This window comes from Budorcas taxicolor, chromosome 6, assembly GCF_023091745.1.
Source record: "Budorcas taxicolor isolate Tak-1 chromosome 6, Takin1.1, whole genome shotgun sequence".
NCBI lineage: Eukaryota > Metazoa > Chordata > Mammalia > Artiodactyla > Bovidae > Budorcas > Budorcas taxicolor.
The window spans coordinates 19391737-19411800 of NC_068915.1; the positions used below are offsets into that span (position 1 = coordinate 19391737).

General features: G+C 34.7%; 1 protein-coding gene across 4 annotated transcripts in view; it reads left to right on the forward strand.

Annotated features, from left to right (window-relative positions):
- Positions 1–20064, forward strand: part of TBCK (TBC1 domain containing kinase) — a 218594-nt gene that overhangs the window by 55363 nt on the left and 143167 nt on the right. For all 4 annotated transcript variants that reach the window (XM_052641924.1, XM_052641928.1, XM_052641925.1 and 1 more), the window contains exons 6-12: positions 2380–2521; positions 6904–6964; positions 7932–7993; positions 8168–8229; positions 11885–12033; positions 13301–13439; positions 15868–15967. In XM_052641924.1, coding sequence (XP_052497884.1) covers positions 2380–2521; positions 6904–6964; positions 7932–7993; positions 8168–8229; positions 11885–12033; positions 13301–13439; positions 15868–15967 — 715 coding nt within the window. The remainder of the gene's footprint in view (positions 1–2379; positions 2522–6903; positions 6965–7931; positions 7994–8167; positions 8230–11884; positions 12034–13300; positions 13440–15867; positions 15968–20064) is intronic.

The following is a 20064-nucleotide window of genomic DNA, read 5'->3' on the forward strand; positions in this document are numbered from 1 at the left end:
AGTTTACGTGTAGTAATCCTTGACTTTTCACTACCCATTTTATTATTTTGGAGTTAGATGTGCTGGAAATCAGAATTAAAAATGAACAGTTTGCTTTCTGGATGTATCGTGCTAATGATGACAGAAATAAAGCATTGCATTTGTGTCTTTTTTTTTTCATTTCTATAAAACTTCTTTATGTATTCATGAATATTTGTAACAGTTTTGTGAGAGAAATTACTGTTCCTGTTTTGCAGATTAAGAAACCCAAATCACATATAAAATATATGATAGGACTGGAATTAGAATACAGGCTTTATGGTATCAAGGTCATTGCTTTTCCACTAGACTTCACTTATCTGAAGAGATTCACACATTTATTTACAAGAGCAGTATGATCAACTAAGGGTAAAATGGCATCATAGTGCCAATTTTGTCTATGAAAATGTACCTCAGCCTTTTTAGTTATCAAGGAAATACAAATTAAAACTATTGTACAATGGTTTGTGAGTCTCACCGCCAGATGCCCAAATATTAGAAAGTCTGCCACTGCTGTCCAACAAGTATTGGAGAAGTAAGCAATAGAATCTGTTGTACACTGCTAGTAGGAGTATAAATTGGTACAACCCCTCTCAAGAAGCATTTGGTATGGTGTTATAAAGTTGAAAGTGCACATGTCTTATGGCCTAGAAATTCGGTGCGAGGTTTATACTCCTGGGGAGACTTTTGCTAGAAGTGTTGCTACACAACAACATACTATGTATTGAAATACATATACTTTTTCTAGCAACATAGTTTATAGTACAGAAAGAAAGGAAATGCTCATTGACATTTGAATGAATAATATATTCATAAAACAGACATAAAAATTAATGACTTAAATCTACATACAGCAATGTGAATGGCTCTTTTAAATAAATATTGTTGACTAAAAAAAGCAAATCACAAAGGAATAATGGCAGCATAACTCCAGTACTATAAAGTTCAGATAAGTGCTTAAGTAAACAATATAATAATACTTTTTAGGGTTACAAACATGGTAAAACTATAAATAAATGGAAGAGAATTATCAACACACAAATAGGGACTTTTAGTGATAATTTCATATTCTTATTTAAACTGGCTGGTAGGTACATGAGTGTTCTTTTAAGCTTTATTCTTTACACCTTATTCACATTAATAGTCTGTATTTTATATTTACTAAAGCAATTTTTTTAAAAACTTATGTTGGTGAAGGTTAAGGAAAAGAGGCAATCCTATATACTGCTTATGAGAATATAAATTGCCATAACTCGAAAGGGCAACTTGGCAACATATATAAAATTTTAAAATTCATCTACCTTGTGACTTTGTAGTACCATGTCTAGGAATTTGTCTTTCATCCATATATTTTGGGAAATGGGATATCTGTAATATATCCATGTGAGCATTTTAAGTAGTAGTCAACTTCCAAATATCCTCCTGCAGAGTTGTATCACATAAATTAAGTATCTCAATGCAATGAAATTATTGACAGTTTTCAAAAAGAATGAGACAAATCTATACCTGTTTTATTAGAATAATCTCTAAAATATATTTTGAGTGAAAAAGAGTACTGCTGCTGCTAAGTCGCTTCAGTCGTGTCTGACTCTGTGCGACCCCATAGACGGCAGCCCACCAGGCTCCCCCGTCCCTGGGGTTCTCCAGGCATGAACACTGGAGTGGGTTGCCATTTCCTTCTCCAGTGCATGAAAGTGAAAAGTGAAAGTGAAGTCACTCAGTTGTGTCTGACTCTTAGCAACCCCATGGACTGCAGCCTACCATGCTCCTCCGTCCATGGGATTTTCCAGGCCAGAGTACTGGAGTGGGTTGCCATTGCCTTACAGAATAGTGCATATACTATACTTCCCTATAGGGCAATGATGATAAACGATCAACTTTATTTGTACATAAATATGTGTGAGTGACTGGAGTACAGAGATTGGAGAGAGTCTTACATTTCAATTTATATGCTTTTTACAGATTTCAACATTCCTACTATTCAAAAGAATAAATACTATTTTCAAAGATAAAATTTAAATAAGAGTTAAGTATAAAGAGAAGATAGGCAGTAAGGAAGAAGGAAAAACACTTGGAAACCTGGAATTCTGAAGGCAATGTGTTAATACAGAGGAAAACAAAGAAAGGAGCTAAAGGCAAGATAGGTTTAACATTCCTTGAGACTCATCTATTTCCTCTTGATTCCTAGACATAAGGCCTGTATTATGGTAGTTAAGAATTCTTCCTAGCAAGAGTTCATTTAATCTCATTGAGCTTTTGTATGGATTATACTGTGCTGATAGTAAAAACGTACCACTACGTACATATTTCCCCCTTTCTAGCTCATAGCAATAAATTCATTCTTAAATTATACCATTTTAGGTATCCATCATACTTGGCACCTGAGGTGATTGCACAAGGAATTTTCAAAACCAGTGATCATGTGCCAAATGAAAAACCATTGCCTTCTGGCCCCAAATCAGATGTCTGGTCTCTTGGAATCATTTTATTTGAACTCTGTGTGGTATGTATAAAGAAATATTAAACTAATAAAAATTGTTTAATAGAAAAATATTTGGGGGTAGGAAAGCTATTTAGTAATAGCATCTTTTTATCTTTTTTTGCAAATAGACTAGATATGGGGATAAAAGACTGAAATCTCAATTTGACTTTTTTAAAAATCCCACTTGACCATTTACTTGAATATTATTTTGGTATACCTAGAAATATTTGCACCTGTACTAAGTATTAAAAACTTACACTGTATTAAGTGTAAACAGCATATTTAGAAACGTTTACACTAAAACTGCTTACACATTTCAGTATATTCATGCTCTCTCCCATCTATGGTATTCTTTCTTCCTTAAATACCTTTTCCTCCCCTATTCTGTCTTCAATGAGACTCACTTGTAAGAGCTGGCTTTTTATGAGGCCTTCCTGAAATATCCTCTATATTTATTTGTGTGATAAAGACTATACAGTTATTGTAAACAAAGGAATTAAAAATGCAGTAGCTTAGAGCGTTCCCTGGTGGTCCAGCTGGTTAAAAATTCGAGCTTCCAATGCAGGGGGCGCAAGTTGCACCCCTGGTCAGGGAACAAAGATCCCACGTGCATGCAGCCAAAAAAATAAAATGCCAATATCATCATAAAAAAGATTTTTTAATGCAGTGCCCAAAGGACACAGATGTTTTTCTCCCTCCTGTAACAGTCCTCAGAAAGAGTGGACTCTGTTCCACAATGTCATGCCAAAACTTTGGCTATCAGGGATCGCTCTGAAAGATGCTGCTTTATCCTCCTTTTTAGCCATAAGAAAAGGAGAGGAGTGAATTCTTGGTTACTGTCTTTAAGAAGATGATGTAAACGTTGCAGGTATCCACTCTACTTTTCACGAGTGACAGTTTACTCATGTGGCCATAGATAGGTGCCTAATAGATCAGGATGAATTTGGAGGGACAGCTAATATTTTGTTGATTCTGCCTCCAGATACCTGCCATAGTTAGTCTCTGTTTTCTTTATTCTCTTCCATTTTAGCATTTGTTATATTTGCCTACTTGGACAATGAGGTCTTTAGGGGCAGACAGTTTTATTATTTATTTGTTGTTCTGTCTTCCAGTGGATTTTTAAAGTATTTTTGAAATATTAACTCATTGATCTTTACCATATCTAAGGATTAGGATGATATTATTTTCATTTTGTGTGTTTTGTGTACCAGTTCAACAGCAGAGGTAGTAAAGCATAATAGTTAAGAGACAGGGTTTCATAGTCAGAGAGAGCTTGGTTTGAAATCTTATGCAACAAAGTGTAGTTGTGTGACTTAAGGTAACTAATGTAACTAATATAGGGTATTATATCACAGTACATAAATGTTAGCTTTTATTTTTAACACTTAAATGTTAACAATTACATGGTAGCTTATACACTGGCATTGTTTTTTCTAAGGGAAAATGCCAGACTTGCTGATTCTTTGCTGTCCTTTGTCTAGACCATCTTACTTTTCATTAGTATAAAAATATAGTAAATCTCATTTTTGTTTAAAATCATAGCCTAATTGAAAATTCTTTTGGAATGTAAAGTATACATAAGTATAAATATGACAAATGTAACTTTTCCTTTTTATTACCATTACTTATATTTAAACTACTTATGATCTGGGTATCTCTTATATGAATAATTCAGTTCAACAAATGTTGATGAGTATTTACTGTGTGTATAATAATACGACAGGAATAAACTGTGATTAAAATGTATTGTCAAAGAGCCTATAATGTAATGCAAATCCATAAACTTTGAAGATAAGCAGAAAGAACTGCATGAATTATAAGAAAGGAAATATTAATTCCATAATAGGGGCTTCGTGACATTTTAAGAGGTACTCAAAGTTTAGACAGTCCAGTTTTAGGATGGTTTAAATCTTCCTCTACTTCATCAAACCTTTAGATTTCATATAAAATATTAAATATAAATTAATAAGTAAAATGGATAGGAGCCATATCCTAGGAGACTTTGAGCCATATTGAGAGGATTATATTTATATAAGATGGGGGGGCATTTAAAGTTTTTAAGCAAGCTAAAATCAAACCTGCTGTTTTAGAAGATTAATTTTTTTAAGGTGGGTCTTTTTTAATTTAATTATTATTGGGGTATAGTTGCTTCATAATGTTGTATTAGTTTCAGGTGTACATCAAAGTGAATTAGTTATGCATACACATACATCTACTCTTTTTTAGATACTTTTCCCATATAGATCATTACAGAGTGTTGTATGGCCCTTCCTGTGTTATACAGTAGGTCCTTAATAGTTGTCTATTTTATATATAGTAGTGTGTATTATATGTGTCAACCCCAGTATCCCAATTTATCCCTCCTTCCCCTTACCCCCAGAAACCATAAAATTGTTTTCTACATCTGTGACTCTGTCTTGTAGATAAATTCATTTGTACCATTTTTGTTTAGATTCCACATGTAAGCAATATTATACAGTATTTATGACTTATTTCACTCAGTGTGACAATCTCCAGGTCCATCCATGATGCTGCAGATGGCATCATTTCATTCTTTCTCATGGCCAAGGAATATTTCATTGTACATATCTTCTTTGTATTTCATTGTACCACATCTTCTTCATCCATTCCTCTTTCGGTGGACATTTAGGTTGCTTCCATGCCCTGGCTATTGTAAATAATACTGCAATGGACTTTGGGGTGCATGTATCTTTTCAAATTATGGTTTTCCTGGGGTATATGCCCTCTTAATCATATGGTAGCTCTGGTTTTAGTTGTTTAAGGAACCTCCATACTGTTCTCCCTAAAGGCTGTACCAATTTACATTCTCACCAACAATGTAGCACTGTTCTCTTTCCTCTGCACTCTCTCCAGCATTTATTATTTATAGATTTTTTGATGATGGCCATTCTGACCAGTATAAGATGATACTTCATTGTAGTTTTGATTTACATTTCTCTAATAATTAATGACGTTTAGCATCTTTTCCCGTGCTTTTTGGCCATCTGTGTGTCTCTTTGGGGAAATTTCTATTTAGATCTTCTGCCCATTTTTTGATTGGGTTGGTTTTTTGTTATTGAGCTGCATGAGCTGTTTGTATATTTTGGAGATTAACCCCTTGTCAATTGCTTCATTTGCAAATATTTTCTCTCCTGTGGGTTTTTTTCATTTTGCTTATGATTTCCTTTGCTCTCCAAAAGCTTTTAAGTTTAATTAGGTCCCTTTTGTTTATTTTTGTTTCTCTTTTCATTACTCCAGGAGGTAGATCAAAAAAGATCTTGCTTTAATTTATGTCAGAGAGTGTTCTGCTTGTGTTTTTCTATAAGAGTTTTATGGTATCTGGCCTTAACATTTAGGTCTAGAAGATTAATATTGACAGTAGTGTAAGAGAGAGGAGGGGCAGCTTGTTTTCAATGATCTCTCCACCTGTAGTTCTAATTTCAAAAGACTTTAAGAAAGTTTTTTCTTCTCTATTAAAAAAAAGAAAATCAGAGCCTCTTTTGCTGCACAAAGACCAAGCTGTATTCTTAAACCTTCTCCTTCTAAGTCTTTTTAAATGATCATACAAGTTTACTTTGTTTATAATAATAGAAACATAATAATAGCCAAAATTTCTGAAGCATTTTCTTTATTCAGAAAATGCTAAGCAGTTTTGTATACATCATATAACCTTCACTGCAACCTACATGGCGTGTATAGTTAACATTCCAATTTATAAATGAGGAAAGTGAGGTTTAAAGTGGTCAAGTAATTACCCATAGTATATAACTCGTTGTGGAAAGTCCAGCTTAACACACAATAGTTGCTCAACACATAATCACTGAAGTTGTGCTTAATTCAAGACTCTTTTTCAAGGAGCCCTCTGAAGCCAATTAATAAGGAAACAACTAAAATATAACATATGTATCTTAAAATAAAGGGATATACCAGCTACTATGGAAAATACAAAGATGGTTATTTTAAGTCATTTTGAGAAGAGGAAGGAGTGTTGTGGAATATTTCTTAATGGAGACAACATTACCTGGATCATGATATATAAGTAAGAATTAGTTGGGCAGATGAAAGGGTAAAAACACATTTTGGTCTCTTAATCAAATAAGACTCCTGGAGTCCCTCTAGACAACCAGATATCTGTGGGTCTCAAAAATGAAGAATGCTTGAGATCGAACTACAATGTAATGATTCTTAGATATACAGAATGTTTAAATGGTAAGCATTATGCAACATTAAAAAAATGTGTGTCACCAATGATTTTTCTTTAGAGGAGCCAATTCAAAAAAAGCTAATAAAACCTCTGAAGAGAAATAGAGATAATTGAAAAATCATTTTCAAAAATGAAAAATAAAACCTCCCTGGGAAGAATATGTGAATGTTAATAAGAATTTCTTTTATCTTTTATGTAGGGAAGAAAATTATTTCAGAGTTTGGATATTTCTGAAAGACTAAAATTTTTGCTTACACTGGGTAAGTGTCTCACAATTGATTATCTTTCAGTTGTAAATATAATCTTTAGTGAGAGTAATTATGCACATAGAGAATGTGTTCTTCAAAATAGTGACTACACTGAAAAGGCTTCACTTTCTTCAGCTTTCCAATGATCAGTGATAAGCATTAACAGGGCAGTTTAAGCACCCTTGAGGTACTAGAGCTTTTCCTTATTTATTGTCCTTGGATATAATCTTAGCTTTATGATCTAGCCAACCAAACTAACTTTTGAATCAAAATATGAAATTATAAAATTGTACTTCTCTGTAGCAGTTACCGTCAATGTACTATAACTTTTGAGCTTTCTGTTTAGTGAATTATATGACTGAGGAAGAATGTTTATTTTTCCTTCTAACAAGCTCATATGTTTCACATGTGTATAATCCAAATACTAGTGATTCACATTTATAAAAATTTTTTTAATCCAGAATAAGTTAAGGATGTATGGTAAAAAAAGGAGAGAAAAACAGTGATAGAGCGCTTTGTATAAAAGAGTGTCAGATTGGTGTCCAGGTTAATAGGGTCTACAAATATGGATGTGTGTAGAATAATATTAGTGAATATTAAATAACAATGAATTGTAAATAAAATTGTATAAAATTTTATAATTTTATCACTTTAATTTCAAAGATTGGTAATATGGCTATTAAGAAGTCTTAGAGATCTATAAATGGTGTCTATCAGCTAAACCTTATACTTTAAAGACCAGAAAAAATGTATGCACAATCTTCAATTGTATTTAATAAAAGCAGTCTTATAATCATAAAAATAAAGCCTTTTTTTATTTATTAAAACATATAAGGAAACTTGACAAAGTCTCAAGCTTTTTAATATTCCAAGTTCCAAAATTACATTATACAATTTAAAATAATGTTAATAAAGTTTAACTCTCAGTCTGGTAGGTTGTAAAAGCAGGTTTAATTCATGTAATTTTCCTCTTTTATAGACTGTGTAGATGACACTATAATAGTTTTGGCTGAGGAGCATGGTTGTCTGGACATTATAAAGGTTTGTCATTAATCTGTTATTGAAAATTTATTTTGCATACTTGGGATCCAGTAGCAAGCTATTTTAAAGCAAAGGCTTTCCAAAAAAGTCAAACTTAGAGTAGAAAACGATATAAGTAATATAAATTTTTAAGTGGATTGCTTAAAATAATTACTTTCTCTCTCTGTTTACCAGGAGCTTCCAGAAACTGTGATAGATCTTTTAAAGAAGTGCCTCACCTTCCACCCTTCCAAGAGGTTGATATCAAGAGTTTGGGATTAAAACTGAGATCTTAACATATAAGTACTTAATTTTTTAATACTAATGGATCAAATAATATTAATATATGTAGTAATGTATGATTGATATTAATATCAGAACTGTTAGTTTTGGCTTTAATGTATGGTCATAAGAGAAGAAAAAAATAAAACATGATCAGAAAGCTGACATATACCAAAATCAGCCAGTAGTTCATTTCCGAACCTTCAGTTTGAAAATTAGCTAAACTATGGAAGGTAGATATGCCTAGATACAGTGATATGAGAAAAATGAGAACAAAAATTTATTGGCAAATAAGTATTATAGAAAAAAACTTACATGGTGAGCTAAGCTAATAATTGCTGATAATGTAAAAGTATTTCTTAGAAATTTTATTATTTTCATTTGATGATGTCACTGTTACCCATTCATTTGTCCCTAAACTCTGTAAGTATGTAATATTTGAAAATAATATATTCTAATTTATCTTTATGAAAACATCTTTATCAAGACATGTTCGAATGAGAGGAATAGTATTAAAAGCATAGTTTTGGGTAAATATACCACATGAATTTATCTCAGATGACGATTATATCTACTACTGTGGGCACACATCCCTTAGAAGAAATGGAGTAGCCATCATAGTCAACAAAAGATTCCAAAATGCAGTACTTGGATGCAATCTCAAAAACAACAGAATGATCTCTGTTCATTTCCAAGGCAAACCATTCAATATCAGGGTAATCCAAGTCTATGCCCTGACAGGTAACGCTGAAGAAGCTGAAAAAGAATGGTTCTATGAAGACCTACCATACCTTTTAGAACTAACACCCAGAAAGATGTCCTTTTCATTATAGGGGACTGGAATGCAAAAGTAGGAAGTCAAGAAACACCTGGAGTAACAGGCAGATTTCACCTTGAAGTACAAAATGAAGCAGGGGGCGAAGGCTAATAGAGTTTTGCCAAGAGAACGCACTGGTCATAGCAAACACCCCCTTCCAACAACACAAGAGAAGACTCTACACGTGGACATCACCAGATAGTCAACACCGAAATCAGACTGATTACATTCTTTGCAGCCAAAGATGGACAAGCTCTATACAGTCAGCAAAAACAAGACAGGTAGCTGACTGTGGCTCAGATCATGAACTCCTTATTGCCAAATTCAGACTTAAGTTGAAGAAAGTGGGGAAAACTGCTATACCATTCAGGTATGACCTAAATCAAATCCCTTATGATTATACAGTGGAAGTGAGAAATAGATTTAAGGGTCTAGATCTGGTAGAGTGCCTGATGAACTATGGATGGAGATTTGTGACATTGTACAGGAGACAGGGAGCAAGACCATCCCCAAGAAAAAGAAATGCAAAAGAGCAAAATGGCTGTCTGGGGAGGCCTTACAAATAACTATGAAAAGAAGAGAAGGGAAAAGCAAAGGAGAAAAGGAAAGATATAAGCATCTGAATACAGAGTTCCAAAGAATATCAAGGAGAGATAAGAAAACCTTCCTCAGCGATCAATGCAAAGAAACAGAGAAAACAGTAGAATGGGAAAGACTAGAGATCTCGTCAAGAAAATTAGAGATACCAAGGGAACATTTCATGCAAAGATGGGCTCAATAAAGGACAGAAATGGTATGGACATAACAGAAGCAGAAGATATTATGAAGAGATGGCAAGAATACACAGCAGAACTGTACAAAAAATATCTTCACTATCCAGGGAATCATGATGGTGTGATCATTCACCTAGAGCCAGACATCCTGGAATGTGATGTCAAGTGGGTCTTAGGAAGCATCACTATGAACAAAGCTAGTGGAGGTGATGGAATTCCAGTTGAGCTATATCAAATCCTGAAAGATGATGCTGTGAAAGTGCTGCACTCAGTATGCCAGCAAATTTGGAAAACTCAGCAGTGGCAACAGGACTGTAAGAGGTCAGTTTTCATTCCAGTCCCAAAGAAAGGTAATGCCAAAGAATGCTCAAACTCGCACACAATTGTACTCATCTCACACGCAAGTAAAATAATGCTCGAAATTCTCCAAACCAGGCTTCAGCAATCGTGAACTGTGACCTTCCAGATGCTCAAACTGGTTTTAGAAAAGGCAGAGGAACCAGAGATTAAATTGCCCAGATTCGCTGAATCATTGAAAAAGCAAGAGAGTTCCAGAAAAATATCTATTTCTGCTTTATATACTATGCCAAAGCCTTTGACTGTGGGAACCACAACAAACTGTGGAAAATTCTTAAAGAGATGGAAATACCAGACCACCTGACTTGCTTCTTGAGAAATTTGTATGCAGGTCAGGATGCAACAGTTAGAACTGGACATGGAACAACAGACTGGTTCCAAAGAGGAAAAGGAGTACGTCAAGGCTGTATATTGTCACCCTGCTTATTTAACTTCTATGCAGAGTACATCATGAGAAATGCTGGACTAGAAGAAGCACAAGCTGGAATCAAGATTGCTGGGAGAAATACTGATAACCTCAGATAGGCAGATGACACCACCCTTGTGGCAGAAAGCAAAGAAGAACTAAAGAGCCTCTTGTTGAAAGTGAAAGAGGAGAGTGAAAAAGCTGGATTAAAACTCAACATTCAGAAAACGAAGATCATGGCATCTGGACCCATCACATCATGGGAAATAGATGGGGAAACAGTGGAAACAGTGACAGACTTTATTTTGGGGGCCTCCAAAATCACTGCAGATGGTGACTGCAGCCATGAAATTAAAAAACACTTACTCCTTGGAAGGAAAGTTATGACAAACCTAGACAGCATATTAAAAAGCAGAGACATTACTTCATCAACAAAGGTCCATCTAGTCAAGGTTATGTTTTTTCCAGTGGTCATGTATGGATGTGAGAGTTGGCCTATAAAGAAAGCCTATCGCCAAAGAATTGATGCTTTTGAACTGTGGTGTTGGAGAAGACTCTTCAGAGTTCCTTGGACTGCAAGGAGATCGAACCAGTCCATCCTAAAGGAAATCAGTACTGGGTGTTCATTGGAAGGACTGATGCTGAAGCTGAAACTCCAATACTTTGGCCACCTGATGCGAAGAACTGACTCATTTGAAAAGACCCTGATGCTGGAAAAGATTGATGGCAGGAGGGGAAGGGGAAAACAGAGGATGAGATGGTTGGATGGTATCACCAACTCAATGGAGATGAGTTTGGGTGAACTTCAGGAGTTGGGGATGGACAAGGAGGCCTGGCATGCTGCGGTTCGTGGGGTCACAAAGAGTCGGACACAACTGAGCGACTGAACTGACTGAACTGATACCACATTAAGAGAGTACGAAGAAAATCAGAAGATAGTATTAGTTTATAATTTTATTATTTAATTAAGATATTCAGCTAAGCAAGTTTATGATGGTCAAGCTGAAAGTAAAAAATGGAGATGCTCATATGTAATAATATTTGATAAGTCATAAAATACAAAAAGCACAAAAGAGGTAAAAAAAGTCAGTATTTACTTGTAATCACTTGATTCTTTTTTAAAGGTGTCTATATAGACTCTAATAAGGAGAGCTTTGTTATTTTGTATGTTATGAGGTGTTTATGACTTTTAATTATTTCCTTATAGGTGTGCCGTTATTCTAGGAACATTTTAATGACTTTAATTCATGTGCTATATTTTAAATGTGTTTCTTAAGGCCAACCCCAGATGAATTAATGCAGGACAATGTGTTCAGAGAAGTGTTACCCTTATACACTCCCTTTATCAAACCTGCCAGCCTGTTTTCTTCTTCTCTGAGATGTGCTGATTTGACTTTGCCAGAAGATATCAGTCAGTTGTGTAAAGGTAATGATAAAGAATACTAAGAATAAAAGCCATGTTTTTAAAGGAAGTACCCTCATCCTAGTTTCAGTTTTGAATTTGTCAACAATATATATTTATACTAGTGAGGCTTTTTGGATACTTATCTGAGAATTAAGAAGTAATTTTGGAAGTGGTTAAAATATAATCTAACATTTTAATCCTTTAAATTTAAATTACTTTGGAGCAAGGACTTTAAGAATCAAAGAAAGGAAGTGGCATCAAACAAAAAAATTTTTCTTATTATGTAAACCCGGGTCCTAATAATCAGATCTTCTGGTTTCCAGTGGAATTTCTGTTACCTCAATATTTATATAGATTTCATAAAATTTATTATAAATTATTTAAAAATCATATTATTGATAAGTCCATTATTATTATATTCCATGTTTGTTAAAGAATACCACCTTTTCTCTTTTCATTCCTCTCTGAAAATTACAGCTCTCAAAATGTGTTTTTTAGGGACACCAGTAAATTACATTTATATAAAAAATTATCATGACATAATCATGGTAGGAAATACTTACTAAACATTCATTTGGTCAAATACTTATTGACTTTCTACTATGTTCCATACACTGTATCTTCAAGCATCATTTGTGCCAACTGGAGGGGTAAATAGACATTCAGTCACACAGTTACTGTTATAAATGAAGATCCAAGACTTTGTTGGCAGTCCAAGTGGTTAACATGCTGCACTTCCTATGTAGGGGGGATGGGTTCAATCCCTGGTTGGGGAACTAAGGTCCCACATGCTGTGTGGAGTGGCCAAACAAAACCTGAAGGTCAATATGAACATAGTACAATGGAAGCGAAGCCTCTGTGAGACATCAAGACTTTTAAAAGAGGCACAAATTGTCTCAAGACAAAGGATGGGACAGGGTGTGCTGGTTGCATACTCAAGTGCTTTATTTTTTTTGCCCTTATTTCTTTCCTGCAGGGCTTGATATATCTAATGTATATGTGTGTGTATGTGCGTGTGTGTATATCTTCCATATATATATATACCTATGTATATATATCTCTGATATAGAGGATAAAAATCACACTTTTTTCTCAAAGAAGCTGGATGCACAACCAGTATACATATCTGCATTTAATCCTCTATGCATTTTGTAGTATGAATATTGTAAAGGGAATCTTACTGTGTTCTTCAGCTTTTACTTTTTAAAAATGTCAGCTATTATTGCTTGTTGCCTTTTAATAAAAACAGAAAGTGTGATAGCTATTTTTTTAAATTTTCCATTAATAGATATAAACAATGATTACCTGGCAGAAAGATCTATTGAAGAAGTGTATTACCTTTGGTGTTTAGCTGGAGGTGACTTGGAAAAAGAGCTTGTGAACAAGGAAATCATTCGATCCAAACCACCTATCTGCACACTCCCCAAGTAAGGAAAGAAAACATCTCTTGTAAATGAAAGAAATCTAGTAATAAATTTTTTTTAATTTGATAGTTTTTTCTTTGGGTAGGTAGACATTTTTTAATTGGTGGAAAATTGCTTTACAATTTAGTGTTGCTGTCTGCTGAACAACAACACAAATCAGTCATAATTTTATATATATACATATCCCTGTCCTCCTGATGCTCCCTACCTTCTTCCAGTCTCACCCATCTAGGTCATCACAGAGCACCAGGCTAGGTTCCCTGTGTTATTTAGCAACTTCCCACTGTTTTAGAGATGGTAATATATATATGACAATGCTGCTTTTTCAGTTCATCCCACCCTCATTGTCCCCCTTAATGGACATGAGTTTAAGTAAACTCCAAGAGTTGGTGATGGACAGGGAGACCTGGCATGCCTCAGCCCATGGGGTCGCAAAGAGTCAGACACAACTGAGCGACTGAACTGAACTGACCTCATCTTCCCCTGTGTCCACAAGTCCATTGTCTACTAGGTTCATTTATTACCATTTTTTTTTAGATTCCATATATATGCATTAATATGCAATACTTGTTCTTCTTTTTCTGACATTTCACTCTGTATAAGAGGCTCTAGGTTCATCCACTTCGCTACAACTGACTCAAATTTGTTCCTTTCTATGGCTAAGTAATATCCCACTGTATAAATGTACAACTTCTTTATCCATTCATCTGTTGATGGACATCTAGGTTGCTTCCTTCCTGGCTATTGTAAATATTGCTGTAATGAACATGTGTCTTTTAGAATTCTGGTTTTCTCTGGATATATGGCCATGAGTGAGATTGCTGGGTCATATGGTAGATTTATTCCTGTTTTTTTAAGGAATCTCCATACTATTTTCCATAATGGCTATATCAGTTTGCATTGCCACCAGCAGTGCAAGAGGTTGACCTTTTCTCCATGTGCTCTCCAGCATTTATTGTATGTAGATTTTTTGTTGATAGCCATTCTGACTGGTGTGAAGTGATACATTATTATGGTTTTGATTTACATTTCTTTAATAAACGAGTGTGAGCAGCTTTTCATGTGTTTATTGGCCATCTGCGTGTCTTCTTTGGAGAAATGTCTGGTAGGAGTTTCTAATCACCGAGTTCTTATCAGTGCTTTTGTTATTTTTTAAACTACCATTTTTAATAAATTATTTGTTTTATGATCTATTTGAAGTAAAGGTATTATTATGGAACATCTCACAATAGTTGGTGATCAATAAAACAAATTGTACAAATAGAACAGTAATATTTAAGAGAGTTAATATACTAGGCTAGTATGCCCATTATGAGGAACTTCTTTTTTTTTTTTTACTTCTAAAGATATTTTAAAATGTACTCAGTGACCTTATTGCTTATCCTAGAGATCATCATGGTACTAAAGCACTGTTGAAAAACTCCAGAGTTGTATAAGGTCTTAGACACCGTCTTGTAAATTACTCGGAAGTTAAATGGCAATACAATGCTAAGAGCCAAAACTGTTAATTGTTCTGTTGCTTGTCATGTTCGTTCATAAAAATGAGAGCCTACATCTCTTTCCGTTAGTGCTTTGAAGTTTTAATTTTAGGTTTTAGGACTAGATTTGATCTTTGTAGGTAACTATAAAAACCATCTGCTGATCATTTTTTTCTTCATATGTACAGCACTAATTCTGTACCTTTCCCCCCTCTTAAACTGATTCTTAAATATTAACTTCAGTTGTACTGTTCACATGATGAATTAAGTAGAAAAATCAGAAATAAGATGATGGCAGTTCCAAGAGTAAAGGGTTTGAAGGATATAAAAATTAATTCTCTAAAATTCTAAATATGTTTATTACTCAGTATTCTTTCTCCTGAGAAGTTATCATCATTAGCGTTTTATTTTCTTCATCCTTTTATCATTTTTTACCCATATGAATTTCCTTAGGAACATATTACATACTGTCAGTGTAATTTTATCATTGCCCCTGCATGAACAGTGTAAATCATATTCTAGTATCCCTAAAATGCTTTACATTTATATGCTGTATTTATAGGGGCCTCCCAGGTGGCTCAGTGGTAAAGAATCTGCATGCAGGAGACTTGGGTTCGATCTCAGGAAGAACCCCTGAAGGAGGAAGTGGCAGTCCACTCCAGTATTCTCTTCCCTGGACACATGGACAGAGTTGCCTAGCAGGCTGCAGTCCATGGGGTTGCAAAGAGTCAGACACAACTGAGTCAGTGAGCATGCATGCACTGCAAACTCAACATATATTTAAAGATGAAGATTTTTTGGAGAAATTTCAGCCACCAATTATAGATTTTATTCAGTCTAAAATTTCTTTTAATGAAGAGATTTATGATTTAGAGTAAATTTTATTTTCTAGAAGAAACAGTAAATTGGATTTCCATGCTCATTAAAATAACATTTTTTAAATCTCTTTTTAGTTTTCTCTTTGAAGATGGTGAAAGCTTTGGACAAGGTCGAGATAGAAGTTCACTATTAGATGACACCACTGTGACACTGTCATTATGCCAGCTAAGAAATGTAAGAATGGTATTTTGGCAAATTTGCTTCAGACCTTTTTTCTTCTTTCCTCCCTACCTCCCTTCTTCCTTCCCTCCCTCCCTTAGTGGCTTCTTTTTTTTTAAATAAAACCTTACTGATACATATGAAGCCTTAGATTCCTTCCTAGTACCATAAAATATGTGAGCATTTCTTTAACATACGTCCCCAGGAGTGGCATTGTTGGAAAATCGACCTGCCATCAGTCTAGTATCTATTGTTATATTTTCTGTTCACAGAAATCATCTTATCACTTTATCTCTTGACCCTCATTGGATAAGGGTTCTCATTTCTCCATATATGTGATAACATATGGTCTCATCCAGTACTCTTGCCTAGAAAATCCCATGGACGGAGGAGCCTGGTAGGCTGCAGTCCATGGGGTCACTGAGGGTCGGACACAACTGAGCGACTTCACTTTCACTTTTTCACTTTCATGCATTGAAGGAAATGGCAACCCACTGCAGTGTTCTTGCCTGGAGAATCCCAGGGACGGGAGTCTGTGGGAGGCCGTCTATGGGGTCGCACAGAGTCGGACACAACTGAAGTGACTTAGCAGTAGTAGCAGTATGGTCTTATCAAATTCTTAAAAAATTATTATTCTAAAAGGTGCAAAATGGTATTTTGCTGTAATACTAATTTTCAATTTCCCGATTATTGTACAGTTATGAGCCCTTTTATATTTTTTGTGATTTGCTTACCTTTTTAGTATATTACTAGTTTTTATCTCTTGCCAGTTTTTTTGAATGATTTTTTTATTGATTTGAGGATTTTAAAAATGTATTTATTTACATAGTCTTTGTTGGCTATACAGACATACCTCAATTATCTCACTTAGCTTTATGATGTTTCTTGCTCTAAAGTTAGTTTTGTTTGAAATTAATGTAGCTATCCTAGTTTTCTTTTAATTAGTGTTATTCATGGTATATCTTTATTCCTTTACTTTTAATGTATCTATGTCTTTATATTTAAAAAGTGTTTCTTTTAGATAATATAGAGTGTGTCTTTCTTACTACTTTTGAAGGAAAATTTTCTTGGGTACAAAATTCTAGTTTGATTTTTTTTTTTTCTTTTATACTTTAAACATTTCACCCCACTCTCTTGCTTGCATGGTTTCTGAAGAGCTGTCTGATGTAATTATCCTTTTCCTCTATAGGTAAGGTTCCTTTCACTTCTGTTTTAGTTTCTGTCAAGGTTTTCTATTTGTTATTTGAGTTTTTGCAGTTTAAATATGATATACCTAGGTGTAGATTTTAAAAAAATTTTCCTGCTTAATGGTCTCTGAGCTTCTTAGAATTTTTCATTTGGTGTACGTCTGATTTTAAAATTTCTGTCATTACTTCAAATATCTCTTCCATTTCCTTCTCTCTCCTCTTGGGTATTCCTATCACACATAGGTTACATCCTTTGATTATTCCTTAGTATTTTCATCTTTCTGCTTATATTACCTACCTTTTCTTGCATGTGGTTCATTTTTTCCCTTATAACTTTTAGCATCTTAATCAGTTATTTTAAATTCCTGGTCTGATAATTCCAGAATCTCTGCCATATGTGAATCTGGTTCTGAAGAGTACTTTGTCTCTGCAGAATGTCCTTTTATACTTTAGCATGCCTTACAATTGTGGGGGTAGGGAGAGTGCAACATGATATATTGGTGAAAAGAACTGTAATAAAGAGATCTTCAGTGAAAGATTTCATGTTTATCTAGCTGTTAACTATTTGTATAGCTTTTTTATCAGAGTAAAATCCTCAAATGTCAATGTTCTTATCTTCCTTACTGTCTTTAAATTTCTCTGTAGACATAGAATCTGAGGCTCGCAGTTCTTTCAGCTGAAATCTCCGGTATCATACAGAAACTTTGTTGTTGCTCAGTCACTTAGTGTCCAACTCTTTGCAACCCCAGGGATTGCAGCTTGCCAGGCTTCCCTGCCCTTCACAGAAACTCTACATATGGAAATAAGATAGGGGAAGGAAAGTAGATTGAAGGGCTAATCCTATCGTTGGGTCTCAGTGTTTCAGTGAGCCTGTGTCTCTGGGCTGTGGAATTCTCAGCTTCCCTCCCTGTTACTTCAGGTGAGACAGGAAGGCTAGAGAGAGCAGTAATTGGGTATTACTCTTCCCCACATCAAACACTAGAAGGACCTAGAATTTTGTATTTCCCTTACCGCAGATCATTTAGGCTCTGGTAAAATAGTTTCCCTGAAGAGCAGGCCTTTGCTTAAGACAACAGGATACTCTAGGAGTAGTTCAGAATGGTTATTTTGCCCCTTCTCGTGCAAGAGACAGGAGGGGATTTTTCTTAGACCTTCACCCTGAGAACATGTTGGGACTTATGGGGATAAAACTCAAGAAGTGTGCCGTTTCCCTTAGGTCTGGGCCTCCACAAGTTTTTATCTCTCAAATTGCTAAATCTGCAGCAGTCAGTTACCCTTCAAGTGTTTTACCAGGCTCCAGCAGTGGCTTCTTTTCCAGCTTAGTTGTGATTCTTTATATTTGTCATCGCTCCAGTTTTCTGGGTAACATTTTGCCCTGATTCCGATAATTCTAAAAAGGATTATTATTTTCAGTTTTTCAGCTTTTTTCTTGTTGTTAGAGCAGAAAGGATAACTTCCACACTGATGGAGTATTGGTCTGAAAACCAAAATTTCTAGCCTTTTTATTTTTAATGATCTATGTGCATCCTCAGTTGTGTCCAACTCTGAAGATAAAATAGGTAATTTCCCTTGTCTGTCTCTAGGCTAGCAGTTCAGCACCCTCTCCCCAGGCACGCACGCACACATACACCCGGAGTTCTTTCTTTACCTGGATGCAGCAGGGTCTCCCTCTGGTTTGACTGCCTGTTAATTAAGTGCCTGAGGCTTTGTCCTGTTGTCCTCTAAAACCCTAGTCCACAGTTCTCAGTATCCTTTAGTACCAGCTAAGCTCCTTTCTCTCTAGATACAGCTTTGTGTCTTCTGTCACTGCATTTTCATTACTCTTATAGGCTTTTCCTCTCATTTAATATTTTAAATGTTATGCAGTAGAAGGATATTAGAATCTCTTACCTGCTTAAATGCCAGCAACAGAAAATTAAAATATATGATTATTACACTTGATATTCTAAACATACCATCCCTTTGAGTAAAAGACTGTGTACAGTGGATAAAATAAGTAGCAATACTACATGGTAAAAAATAAAATATATTCAAAATATATGTTTCAACTACTTTTAAATAACTTAATTTGTTTCTTTAATTTAAATATGATACAAATGATATGAATACAAGTTAAATGAATGTAGACTTTAGTTTGATTTTCCCAATTCCCTTACAATTCCACTTTTGAAATTTAAAATACTTTTTTCTATAATTAAGAAAAAATTTTAATGTTGTTAATTTTTAAAATAATATGGAAATGAATAATAATTTTACCTTATACTTTTCTGTGTAAAAATTTTTGCCTTTTATAAACCCTTAATATGCTAAATTTTTAGCTAGAAAAAAAAGCAGAAAAGATATTAACTATGTTTATGACTTTCAGAACGTAAAACTTAAAAAATGTAAGTTAATAATACAGTAAAATTTGTGAAAATTTTAGTTTTCAACTAGAATTTTAATCCATGAAAGAAATATCTAAAGGCTTCAAAGCAAAATGGGAAGTGCATGTTTAATTTTAAAGAAAAGCTAGGCATAAAGTCCTTGTTTATCAGATTCTTAGTGCTGGGTTTTTTTTTGGCTTTTAAAAATTCTGGGAACAACTTCCATCGATGAGTGCATAGGTGCTAATCAACAGAAGATCGATGCTAGGTCTACACAGAGCTCCATCTTCTATGTTAGTCCCCAGAGGAGCAGATACTCTGCCTTCCAGTTGGAAGTTGAACTGAGCAGCAGACAGGATGGTATTAACTTTAATCACCCTGCTTCCAGTGTATCTAAGATTTGACTTTACTCTGACAGCCTTCTTCTGTTTTTAAAGAATATCTATAATTCTGGAGAAGGCAATGGCACCCCACTCCAGTACTCTTGCCTGGAAAATCCCATGGACGGAGGAGCCTGGAAGGCTGAGTCCATGGGGTCGCTGAGGGTTGGACACAACTGAGC